The sequence below is a fragment of the Scyliorhinus torazame genome, chromosome 15, assembly GCF_047496885.1.
Source record: "Scyliorhinus torazame isolate Kashiwa2021f chromosome 15, sScyTor2.1, whole genome shotgun sequence".
Classification (NCBI taxonomy): domain Eukaryota; kingdom Metazoa; phylum Chordata; class Chondrichthyes; order Carcharhiniformes; family Scyliorhinidae; genus Scyliorhinus; species Scyliorhinus torazame.
In genome coordinates this window covers 80,910,470-80,923,371 of record NC_092721.1, presented here as the reverse complement: position 1 = coordinate 80,923,371, position 12,902 = coordinate 80,910,470, and the positions used below count along the sequence as shown (strand labels likewise).

General features: G+C 43.3%; 2 protein-coding genes across 4 annotated transcripts in view; one reads left to right on the top strand and one right to left on the bottom strand.

Moving 5' to 3' along the window:
• LOC140391640 (protein O-glucosyltransferase 2-like) overlaps positions 1-10,189 on the bottom strand; it is a 133,596-nt gene extending 123,407 nt beyond the window's left edge. For 2 of the 3 annotated variants that reach the window (XM_072476334.1, XM_072476329.1), the window contains exons 1-2: positions 9,663-10,138; positions 4,589-4,794 (exon numbers count right to left, since the gene is read on the bottom strand). In XM_072476334.1, coding sequence (XP_072332435.1) covers positions 4,589-4,794; positions 9,663-9,841 — 385 coding nt within the window. In that variant the 5' untranslated portion in view covers positions 9,842-10,138. Of the gene's footprint in view, positions 1-4,588; positions 4,795-9,662 lie in introns of all 3 variants that reach the window. The other variant, XM_072476330.1, reaches the window with a different exon arrangement.
• A 53-nt stretch (positions 10,190-10,242) lies between these two features.
• Positions 10,243-12,902, top strand: part of ercc5 (excision repair cross-complementation group 5) — a 211,813-nt gene continuing 209,153 nt past the window's right edge. Inside the window, exons 1-2 of the mRNA XM_072475900.1 lie at positions 10,243-10,719; positions 11,781-12,299. Of these exons, the coding sequence (XP_072332001.1) occupies positions 11,918-12,299 (382 nt within the window). The 5' untranslated portion in view covers positions 10,243-10,719; positions 11,781-11,917. The remainder of the gene's footprint in view (positions 10,720-11,780; positions 12,300-12,902) is intronic.

Sequence of the window (12,902 nt, the reverse complement as noted above, 5' to 3'; positions counted from 1 at the left end):
GCTCATCCGCAACTCCAAATAAAGCTAGCCCCCAGCCTGGTTTGACCCGGGCCTTCACCACCTTGGAAATCACTCCCGTCACTCCCTTCCAATACCCCTCCAGTGCCAGGCACGACCAAAACATATGTGCGTGGTTTGCCGGGTTTCCGCCGCACCTCCCACACTTGTCCTCCACTCCGAAGAACCTGCTCAGTCTTTCTCCCGTTATGTGAGCTCTATGTAGCACGTTGAATTGAATCAGGCTAAGCCTGGCGCACGAGGAAGAGGAATTTACCCTGCTTAGGGCATCAGCCCACATACCCTCCTCTATCTCCTCCCCTAGCTCTTCTTCCCACTTTCCTTTTAATTCACCCACCAACTCCTCCCCCTCCTCCCTCATCTCTCGGTATATCTCTGACACCTTGCCCTCTCCGACCCACACCCCCGAAAGCACTCTGTCCTGAATCCCCTGTGCCGGGAGCAGCGGAAATTCCCTCACCTGTTGTCTTGTGAACGCCCTCACCTGCATATATCTAAGGAAGTTTCCCCGGGGCAACTTATACTCTTCCTCCAATGCTCCCAAGCTCGCAAACGTCCCATCTATAAATAAATCTCCCACCCTCCTAATTCCCAACTGGTGCCAGCTCTGAAATCCTCCATCCATTCTTCCTGGGGCAAACCTATGGTTGTTCCTGATTGGGGACCCCACCAGGGCTCCCCGCACACCTCTCTGTCGCCTCCATTGTCCCCAGATATTCAATGTTGCCGCCACCACCGGATTTGTGGTAAACGTTTTTGGTGAGAGCGGTAGCGGCGCCGTCACCAGCGCCTCTAAGCTCGTCCCTTTACAGGACTTTCTCTCCAATCTTTTCCACGCCGCTCCCTCTCCCTCCATCATCCATTTACGAATCATCGCCACATTGGCGGCCCAATAGTAGTCGCCCAAATTCGGTAGCGCCAATCCTCCTCTGTCCCTGCTACGTTGTAGGAACCCCCTCCTTACCCTCGGGACTTTCCCTGCCCACACGAAGCTCGTGATGCTCCTGTCTATTTTTTAAAAAAAGGTCTTAGTGATTAGTATAGGGAGACATTGAAATACAAATAAGAACCTCGGGAGGACCATCATCTTAATTGCCTGCACTGTGCCCGCCAACGACAGAGGCTGCATGTCCCACCTCTTGAAGTCCTCCTCCATTTGTTCTACCAATCGTGTCAGATTAAGTCTGTGTAAGGTTCCCCAGCTCCTAGCGATCTGAATCCCCAGATATCGGAAGTTTCTTTCCACTTTCCTTAGAGGCAGGCCTTCTATCTCTCTACTCTGGTCCCCTGGGTGTATCACGAATAGTTCACTCTTCCCCATGTTAAGCCTATATCCCGAGAAATCTCCGAACTCCCTCAACATCTGCATGACCTCTATCATCCCCCCCCCCGCTGGGTCCGACGCATACAACCGTAGGTCATCCGCGTATAGCGAGACTCGGTGTTCTTCTCCCCCTCTAATCACCCCTCTCCATTTCCTGGAGTCTCTCAACGCCATGGCCAGAGGTTCAATTGCCAACGCGAACAACAGTGGAGATAGCGGGCATCCCGGTCTTGTTCCCCTATATAATCGGAAATACTCCGATCTTTGCCGACCCGTGACTACACTTGCCGTTGGGGCCCCATAAAGAAGTTTGACCCAGCTAATAAACCCGTTCCCGAACCCAAACCTCCTTAACACCTCCCATAAGTACTCCCACTCCACCCTATCAAATGCCTTCTCTGCATCCATTGCCGCCACTATCTCTGCCTCCCCCTCCACTGGGGGCATCATTATCACCCCTAATAGTCGTCGCACGTTGACATTCAGTTGTCTCCCCTTTACAAACCCTGTCTGGTCTTCGTGCACCACCCCCGGGACACAGTCCTCTATCCTCGATGCCAGTACCTTTGCCAGCAATTTGGCGTCCACATTCAATAATGAAATAGGTCTATAGGATCCGCACTGCAATGGATCTTTATCCCTCTTCAGAATTAGCGATATCGTGGCCTCCGACATTGTCGGGGGTAAAGTCCCTCCTTCCCTGGCCTCATTGAACGTCCTCACCAACAACGGGGCCAACAAGTCCACGTATTTTCTATAAAATTCCACCGGGAACCCGTCTGGTCCCGGAGCCTTTCCTGCTTGCATGTTCCCCACCCCTTAATAACCTCGTCCACCCCAATCGGTGCCCCCAGGCCTTTCACCTCCTGCTCCTCCACCCTCGGGAACCTCAATTGATCCAGGAACTGCCGCATCCCCTCCTCTCCCTCTGGGGGTTGGGACCTATACAGTCCCTCATAAAAGGTCTTGAACACCTCGTTTATCTTCCCTGCTCTTCGCACCGTGGCTCCCTTTTCGTCTCTAATTCCCCCTATCTCCCTCGCCGCTGTCCTCTTTCGCAACTGATGAGCCAGCAGGCGACTAGCCTTTTCCCCATATTCATACCTCCTCCCCTGTGCCTTCCTCCACAGCACCTCCGCCTTTCTGGTGGTCAGGAGGTCGAACTCCGTCTGGAGTCGTCTCCTCTCCCTGTACAGTCCCTCCTCAGAGGTCTCTGCAAATTCCCTGTCCACCCTTAAAATCTCCCCCAGTAATCTTTCCCTTTCCTTGGCCTCTGTTTTCCCTTTGTGGGCCCCAATGGAGATCAGCTCTCCTCTGACCACCGCTTTTAGTGCTTCCCATACCACTCCCACACGGACCTCCCCGTCGTCATTGGCTGACAGCTTCCACCTCCACTGCCTCAGACAAATATTGGGCATTGTGTGACGGACAGAGTGCTGAATATACAAGTACACAAGTGTGCAGGAATGCCCAGCATGTTTGCCTTCTTGAGTCAGTGGCGACTCCGTTGGCTGGGTTATGTGAGCCGAATGGATGACAGCAACATCCCCAAACACATGTTCTATGATGAGCTTGCTATCAGCATGAGGCCAACAGGTCACCCATGTCTGTGTTATAAGGCTGCCTGCAAATGAGACTTCAAGTTGACCAGGATCATAGTTGATGTATAGGAAGTCCTCACTGCTGATCGGACTGCCCAGGGACAAGAAGTCAGGAAGGGTGTGGAAAAAGCAGGAGTCAAAAGGAATGATCAGATGACAGAAAAGAAAGCCTGCCATAAGGAAAACACATCAATCAACCTCGGGCCAATGATATTCATCTGTTCCAGCTGAAGAAGGATCTTCCTCTATAGCCACAATAGATAATGTTCAACACAGAAAGGACATACACCCTAGGTGCAGTCTATCATCTCCCGAAACAGATGGCTATGTTCCAACCAACTTTGCTTTGCAAATTATTATATATTTTGCTTTTACAATAAGAATAAAATATAACAAGATTAGAACTCATAGCTTTAAAACAATGAATGTATTAAGTCTTGTCAAATTATCCCTCGCATTCTGACTCTACATCATCTTAACATTGCACTTTGTTTTGACTTCCATGTGAAACACGACAGGAGATCAACCATAACTAATAACATGTTTACAACTGCAGTTAATGCAACTCAAAAGGAGCTGTGTGACTTAGTGGGCAATGATGATCTAGTTAATTGCACTGTACAATCTACCAATTACATATTGGCAAAAAATATACACATTGAAATCTTCAACAGTTCCTGTAATAGGGTTGATATTTAGAAATAAGACAAAATAAATAATATAATGAAGAGGACAGCAGGATAGCTGGCCCTTCAATAAACAGCAGGACCAACAGTCCTACTCCTTCACCAATGAGATGTAAGGATTTAGAAAGAAATTGAAAGAGCAGGAGGATAAATAAGAGTCAAATCAGGTTTGGAAAGATAAATAAAGGCAGGGAAATAAAAATCAGGTGAAGAGAGAGGAAAGCATAAACAGATAGGAAAAGTCTTTCAAAAGTGTTTTACCTACAGCTTCCTCCTCCCTCTATGTGGGAAACAATCTCATTTACTACAAGTTTATTTACTGATAGTCAATACTGTGTCGATTTCTGTTCATTATTTTCCAGAGGTGATTCACTGTGATTAGGAGTTGAACGTAAGAGAAGTCAAAAAGCACAAGCTTAGCTGTAGTTCTTCCACCATACAGTAGGTTGAATCTTGCTGGAAAAATACTCGTGTACACTGCATATTAACATTAATCCGCAAATTGGTCAGTAAATTCAGGGGATATGTTTAAGTTGCAAACCTCCAGAACTTACTGAATGATTCATGCTGTTCACTTCACACAAATGGTATTTCACCCTTCGCCTTCCCATTATGGTTGAGAACACACTGGATTTGCACATTAGTTACCCATTAAACTTGCTGCAGAAAGTCAGGGCAATTAAGTGATTAAGAGCATGTGTACCCATTTAACAAATTGGCAATTGCTACTGCAATGCAGATCAACCTCTCTGGCCAAGAAAGGGAACCATTTAAACTGTTTAACTCATCCCTGCATGTGGGATTCATTTCGAGCAAGTTACTGTGCAAAAATACTGTGAAGGTCAAATAGCAAACCCTGAAACATATTTGCTCCAGCAAGATTTGGCTGTGTATTTGTGTACAAACACATTACATCATTGCAGTGTTTCATGGTAATTATATAGAAAAATGATAAATACCTTTTAAAACATATGGTGACTGAGCAACATGCTCGTCTTGGAATTTAACTTCAATTGTCAGGCCTCTGTAGCTTGAATACATTCGGTATCTGACAAGGAATGATCCATCCTTCCGGTCCAATACTTGTACCCAAATCCTAGTGAATTGCTCGCCGGGGGAATAAATGTTCACTGTAAACAGATTTTCACCTGGTGAAGAAGTAAAGCTGTTGGGGAAGAAGAATCACTATATGCAAGTAACAATGCAAATGTATATAATAAATGCATAGTGAGCAGCACATTACAGAGGATCCAATACAGTACAGGTTTTTGATAGCCACATAGACAAATATAAAATAAAAACACACCATTTCAATTTCTTGATCTTGAAAATGATTAGTATTTTTAAAAAAATTTCAAAAACTGCAAATTGAGAGTAATGTCTGTAATCATGCCCAGTGTATTTTTCCCATTTGAAGTTTGCTGCATGCAGCAGCATTTTCAGATTTTATAAAAGTATGAGCGAAATAACAGACACTAATAGCAATCTATTAATGTGTAGCAATGCCTATACTATCAGGATTAATAATTACTTGGATTGTTACAAAGTTTATTGGTACTCTACTGTAGTATTAGAAAAAATAATTCTATTAGTAATGCAAGAATATATGAGAGTATATACCTATTACTAAAAATACATGGACAAATCATTATATTTTTGTAACAACCCCAAGTAGTTAACATATTATCTATTTTCAAATCACAAGAAAACAATGAGGCACTCATGCCCCAATAACAAAAAATTGCACAAATCCAGTTAGATTTTGAATTAACTGTTACAGAAATAATCTGGTGTCAGTCTTGTCTCAGTGATACCATCCTCATCTTCCAGGATTCAAGCATATAATCTTGGCTAATACTCCAGTTCTGAGGGATACTGCATTGTTGGAATGTGCTGCCATTTGACCAAGATATCAAGTCAAAATCCAATTGGTCCTTTCAGGTGGACATAAAAGGTCCTATTCCACCAGTGGAATAGCAAGGGAGCTCTGCTGGTACTTTGGCCAGTATTCACCTCTCAACAAACACCAGTAAAACGGTTTAATTGGAAATGTATCTGCTTGCTCTTTGTGGAACGTTGCTGTTCATAACTTGACTGCTGCATTTTCTACATTTGTGAGTACACTTCTAAAGGAATTTATTGGCTTTTAGAACCTTCTGATGTTATTTCATAAATTCATAAGATGTAGGAGCATAAGTAGGCCATTCGGCCCATCGAGTCTGCTCCACCATTCTATCATGGCTCATATGTATGTTCCTCATCTGCTACCTACAATGCTACAGACTAAGAGCTGGATTGTGAAATCAGCCACAGCATCTCCTCCCTTGAACACATGACCTAGGAGCAGGAGTCAGCAATTTAGCCTCCCGAGCCTAAACACCTTCAATGCGATCTTGGCTGATCCCATCTTGGCCTCAACTCCACCGTCCTGCCCGTTCTCAATAACCCTTCAACCCATTACCGATTAAAAATCTGTCTAACTCCTCAAATTTACTCACAGACCCTGCATCCACCGCACTCTGGGGTAGCGAATTCCACAGATTCACAACCCTTTGGGAGAGGTAGTTTTTCCTAAAATCTGTTTTAAATTTGCTACCTTTTATTCTAAGAATTTGACCTCTCGTTTTAGAATGCCCCACAAGAGGCAGCATCAGCTCCACGTCTACTTTATCCATATTTTTTAGCATCTTGTATACCTCAATTAGATCTCCCCTCATTTTTCTAAACTCCAGAGAGTATAGGCATAAACTGTTCAATCTTGCCTTGTATATCAAACCCCTCATCCCTAGAATCAATCTAGTGAACTTCCTCTGAACTGCCTCCAATGCCACTACATCTTTCCTCAAATAAGGGGCCAAAATTGTGCACAATATTCCAGGTGCTATCTTACCAATGCCTTGTATAGTTTCAACAACATTTCCTTCTCTTTGTACTCAATTCCTTTTGCTATAAATGCCAACATTCCATTTGCTTTCCTTATTATCTGCTGCACCTGCATGCTCGTTTTCTGTGACTCATACACAAGGACACCCAGATCCCTCTGCATCGGATCACCCCAAAGTATCTCCCCATTTAGATAATAAGCTGCCTTTCCATTTTTTCGACCAAAATGCATGACTTCACACTTATCCACGTTAAACTGCAACTGCCACATTTTGGCCCACTCGCCTAACCTATCTATATCCATTTGTGAGGTTCTTATTTCCTCATTGCAACTTACTGTCCAACCTATTTTTGTGTCATCTGTGAATTTGGCTAAAGAACCTTCTATCTGTGTATCCAAGTCATTAATATAGATTGTAAAAAGCTGAGTCCCAAGGACCGAACCCTGTGGCACCCCCACTAGTTACATTTGCCATCCAGAAAAAGATCCATTTATCCCGACTGTCTCCTGGCGGTCAGCCAGTCTTCTATCCGAACTAATAAGTTACCCCTAATCCTACGTGAATTAACCTTCTGCGTGGCACCTTATCAAATGCCTCCCGGAAGTCCAGATATACTACATCTACAGGATCCCCATTATTCACTTTGCTTGTTACTTCTTCAAAGAACTTTAGCAAATTAGTCAAATATAATTTGTCCTTCATAAAACCATGCTGACTCTGATGGATAGCGCTTTGACTTTCCAAATGTCCTGATATTATGTCCTTGATAATTGATTCTAACAATTTTCCAAAAGAAGATGGTAAACTAACTGGTATGTAATTTCCCACATTCTGCCTCCCTCCCTTTTTGAATAAGGGCGTTACGTTAGCATTTTTCCAATCCCTGGAACCATTTTGGATGCTATATAAATATAAACTCTTTCTTTACTTGAGAAAACCACTGGAGGATTGGGACTGAATCCTAGCATGAGTCGCCAGCTTTAGAAAATAAATTGGGGGAGGGTGAAGGGAGAGAACTACAGATAACATGGTGACAAATATATGGATGGTGCTCAGACATTCAAAGACAATTTTGTATTCCATTTCTTTACTTTTATTATTGTCCTTGCCTTGCAAATAAACTCTTTTTTTGTTTCTGCAGTTGCTTCTCACTATAATTGGACCACTCATTCTCCTCCAGAAACACGTTTAGAAATGCTAGAATTTGGTGGCGTTCACTTCAATAAGACCCTGGATTTATTTTTAAGGCTGAAATTTGTTTAACTTTTTCAAAGATTTGTCCTTTGCTGTTCTTGGGTTTCCATAATTTAACTGAGGGAATGGACAGTTTAAGATGCACAAATATGCACTCAATACTTCAGGTATTTTCCTCTCAACCAGTAAAGAACGCCTGTTTCTGCTTGGTACCACCTCACAAACTCAGCACAGAGGAGGTTGAGGAACAAACCTGCACCCTTCCATTCACAGGTTGTCCAACTTGCCAACTCAAATCTTTACTAAATCATACAGGATACTGTTAGTGTAATGAACTTTTAACAGTTTTGGTAAAATCCAGAAGATTTTAAGGGATTGTGGCTTACTGCAAATCCACTGGCTAATCTGAATCAAACACTAAAATATATGAAGGGAATTTTGGATCTGGAGATCCCAACTATTTTGATGTCAAGTCAACAAAAGAAGACGAGCAATGTTTCAAACCTTTGCTACAAGGAGTGGTAGATTTAAATTTGCTTCAAAATGGATCTTTACCTTGTCAAGGGTTAATCCCAGATTATTAGTTAAAGCATATATTGGAAGAATACACTCAAATAACCAATCTTTATTCTGAGGGGTGTTAATACAGTATAAACCATGATTGCAAGTCACACTGCAGTTTTGTTTCGCCAATTGTTTTTTAAATAAATTTAAAGTACCCAATTATTTTTTTCCAATTAAAGGGTAATTTAGCATGTCTAATTCACCTACCCTGCACATCTTTTTGGATTGTGGAGGTGAGACCTATCCAGACAAACTCCACACAGACAGTGACCCGGGGCTAGGATCGAACCCGGGTATTTGGCGCCGTAAGGCAGCAGTGCGAACCACTGTGTCACCCCCTTTGTTTGGCTAATTGTGTATGGTTTGCTGACTTAAGGCATCATTCTAAACACGATTAATGTATTGAAGCACTGATTTGTCTGATTGCAAGTCAAAATATTGGGTTTCACTTCTAAACATATTGGTGATTGTGAAAACAATCACCCGACTTCTTTATAGATACAAGTCCTGAATAAGAAACCCTTGTTTCCCATTGATATTATATCAAAAAGTATTAGAATTTTTGACTTTCATTAAATGGTAAAATACTAGATTTTACGTGTAGATTAGGGATTGGGCGGGGGGGTCAAGAGAGAAAGAGATGTATATCTAATGTATGTAAAACATAAGGTGTACAGGTCCACAGGTCACTGAAAGGGGCAACACAGGTGGAGAAGGTAGTCAAGAAGGCATACGGCATGCTTGCCTTCACCTGGTATGGAGGACATTAGCTATGAGGAGCGGTTGAATAAACTTGGTTTGTTCTCACTGGAACGACGGAGGTTGAGGGGCGACCTGATAGAGGTCTACAAAATTATGAGGGGCATAGACAGAGTGAATAGTCAGAGGCTTTTCCCCAGGGTAGAGGGGTCAATTACTAGGGGTCATGGGTTTAAGGTGAGAGGGGCAAGGTTTAGAGTAGATGTACGAGGCAAGTATTTTTACACAGAGGGTAGTGGGTGCCTGGAACTCGCTACCGGAGGAGGTGGTGGAAGCAGGGACGATAGTGACATTTAAGGGGCATCTTGACAAATACATGAATAGGATGGGAATCGAGGGATATGGACCCAGGAAGTGTAGAAGATTGTAGTTTAGTCGGGCAGCATGGTTGGCAAGGGCTTGGAGGGCCGAAGGGCCTGTTCCTGTGCTGTACATTTCTTTGTTCTTTGTTCTATAACCACAAGGTTTTGACTTTATCATTTTAAATTTCCAATGGGTAAAATGGGCAGGTAAAGCACTTAATTTGCCAAAAAAAAAACAAGTTTCCTTGAATGTTCTTTGTGGTTTGCCAGTGTTCATCCTAAATTATAAATTGCTTTACAAGTAAAAATGTAAAGCATGCTCTACTTACTTGACATTGTCTCCTGCTACTGCCTGAATATAGAAATATCGAGCTGGAAGAACTATGTTTGCATCCAGTCCAGGCCCCCAAACTAAACTTCTCGTCTGATTTACTGTAGGTGTACTTTCAACTGCACACTTCGTTATTGCAATTAAAAGGAAAGTACAAAGCAACCATTTTTCTGGCATAGTTAAAAAAAAGCTAATTTATATGATGTAAGCTGCCGATTGAAAAAAATAATTCTACGTTTTTTGACTTAACGTCAGGGTTTTAGACTAAAATCGGTGATCCGTTTGACTAAATTAATATTTGTTCATTTTGTCCTGATTGAAACGCTTTAAACTACTAAGCTATATGTTGAAATTGCGGCTTTAACTTTCAACAGTATCATATTGATGCTTGACTTCTGAAAATATCTACCTCAGTTCAAACTCCGAAGGACAACCAAACTGCCCCTCCCCCAGCTCCACCGTGTTCACGGTGAGGAGCCGCTCAGCTCAGTGACGCAATAATCCTGCGTCCATTAGCAAAGAGCGGCACCCAGGAGCCGCGGCGCGTGCGCGAGGGCCCGGCGCCTGCTGGGAAATGCAGTTTTTCTTGATAGGCGGAGGGGCGGCAGGTGAAGGCTGCCCGGGGAAATTGAGCCCAAATTCAAAATATGCCGGTCTCAGCACACCTAATGTCACAGCGGGAACGTTAGTGCACGAAGGAGTGATTAAGCTCATTGTTGCCGAGAGAGCCGGCGATCAGCCCGGTCTCCTGGACTGTTTGTAAACGAGCGGCCGCCGTGTCCGTCAAAGGAGCGACTCCACCCCTTGGACACGGCAAACATGGAGCGGAGTAACGGCAGGTGCTGAACACTCGTTAGGGATGTGTACAAAGAGATTAATCCGGTGGTACGGTGTATGTCCCTAAAAACTGTGTTCAGGACCATTGCTCTCACCGTAAACAATGTGCGGAGTGTTTTATTCCCTGATCCTGAGATTAGTTCCAGTGGTCGAGTGGAAGAGTTGGCTGTGAGAGGAAGGAGCTGCTGGAATGGAGCCGAAACAAGCCCCTGTGACAGGTAATCTTCAGTCTGGAGGCACTTCACAGCCCCCAGAGCCTGCGCCAGCACTGGCCTTACACCGTTCATTTTGTCCCGGGAGTGGAGTGGGGGTTAATGGTAGTCAGGAGGCTGAGGAGGTGCAAGTGACGGAGTGAAGGCAACCATAACAAATTGTTTTATATGGCGTCTTTAACGTGTTAAAAACGATCCCACAACGCTTCACCGGAGTATTGTCATTCAACATTTCACACCGAGATGTTAGCTAGGTGAGCAAAATCTTAGTCAAAATAGTAGGTTTTAATGAATGCGTTAAAGGATCAAAGGTACCGAGAAAGACAGAAGTTTAGGGAAAGAATTCTAGAACTTAAAACCTCGACATCTGAATGCTTAGAGTCATAGAGGTTTACAGCATGGAAACAAGCCCTTTGGCCCAACTTGTCCATACCGCCCAGTGTTTACCACTAAGCTAGTCCCATTTGGCCCATGTCCCTCTATACCCATCTTACCCACTGTGGTGGTATGTATTAGGGGTATTAAGGTACCCTGTGATGCCGAGAGGCTATTGGTGGATAGAAACCTGATCCTGATTGGAGCTGCTGACTCCACCCAGAAAGGCGGAGTATAAGAGCCCGGGTTCTCCCAGCAGCCGCATTCTGTAACTTGGCTGCTGGGGAACAAGTCTGTATAATAAAGCCATCGTTCGACTCCTTCTCATCTCAGCTCGTCTTGTGAGTGATTGATTGTACTACACCCACATAACTGTCTAAATGCTTTTTAAAATACAAAATTGTACCTGCCTCTGCTACTGCCCCTGGCAGCTCATTCCAGCCACTCACCACCCTCTGTGTGAAAACATTTCTCCTCTGGACCCTTTTGTATCTCTATCCACTCATCTTAAACCTATGCTTGTTCGCCAATGATTAAGCACTGAGAATTGAAGTTGTATAACCACCAGAATTGGGAGAATGCATATGTTTGGGTTTGCAATGTAGCTGTTGTAGGTGTACAATGAATATGTAATATTTTGTTTGCTCTCATTGCCGTTTAAATTAATCCCTATCCATTCTAATTTATTTTAGACTCTATTGGTGTCGAAGCATCCGAGTACCTTGAGGAGAAATGCATGAATTGTTAAAACAACCGTGTAGTTGAATACCGTTACTTAAGGAAGGCCACTTCAGTCTACCAAAGACCAGATTCCTAAAAGCAACATTCAATGCCCAACTCAGTAGAAAACCAACCACCAAAGCCTACTGGTAACATAAAGAGTATCAATGTTATTGATGACCTTGCTGCTGGTGACGCACCAGGAACATCTGATTCAAATCTGTTCTCCTGTTATGGTACGCCATCATTCAGCCTAAGTTCCAGTTCAACAGGACGTGGTCCATGGATGTTCCCCGTGGTCCGGGCTCGGGAAGTATTTTACAATGTCTGTTCAGATTATGGTTTACTAAACAAGGCCACCATAATTACCAGTACACCATGTCCTTCCAGTGACCCTACACCAGTACAAGATGGAAGTTCAGTGGATTGTCCAGCACATAATTCCAGTTATGTTGACATTCAAGTTGATCCTCCAGATGTAACCCATAGAGGTAATGCAGAAATGAGTGCTATGCCTGTCAACCATGGGAAACCGCTGCTTGCCTGGGAGATAGATACATCAGATTTTAATATTGTAATATCTAAATTGAAAAGTAGAACAGGTGAGAAAATCTCACAAACAGGAAATAATTAACTTATTAGATCAGTCCTTAACCAAAGATGAAATGCTGCAATGTAGCCATTTCTGAGTTGGAAAGATTAGTTTTGAAAGTCTTTCACATGAACTGAAGAATATTTGACTTTTCACTTCCAGTGCAGTATTCTTTTTTATGTTATTGTTGATATCGTTCCTTGATACTTCATTATATAACTTTCATACAGGAAACGTTTGTTTTCTTCATCCCTATTTTTGACACCAGTTATGAGGAGGATTTGTGTTTATGCCTGTCCATCTTGTTTAACTTTCTGGGTTGCTGTAGCGTAAAGGAGATGAGTTCTGCTTCTCCACTTTTATTTCTTTGATCCAACTTCACATACAAATCTTCACCAATAAATAGTGCCACATTGTAGCGCACAAAGACTCCGAGAGACGAATAGAGTGAAGTCGATGAGGCTTTATTAAGCGTGTCTGTTCCCCCGCAGCTCGATAGTAG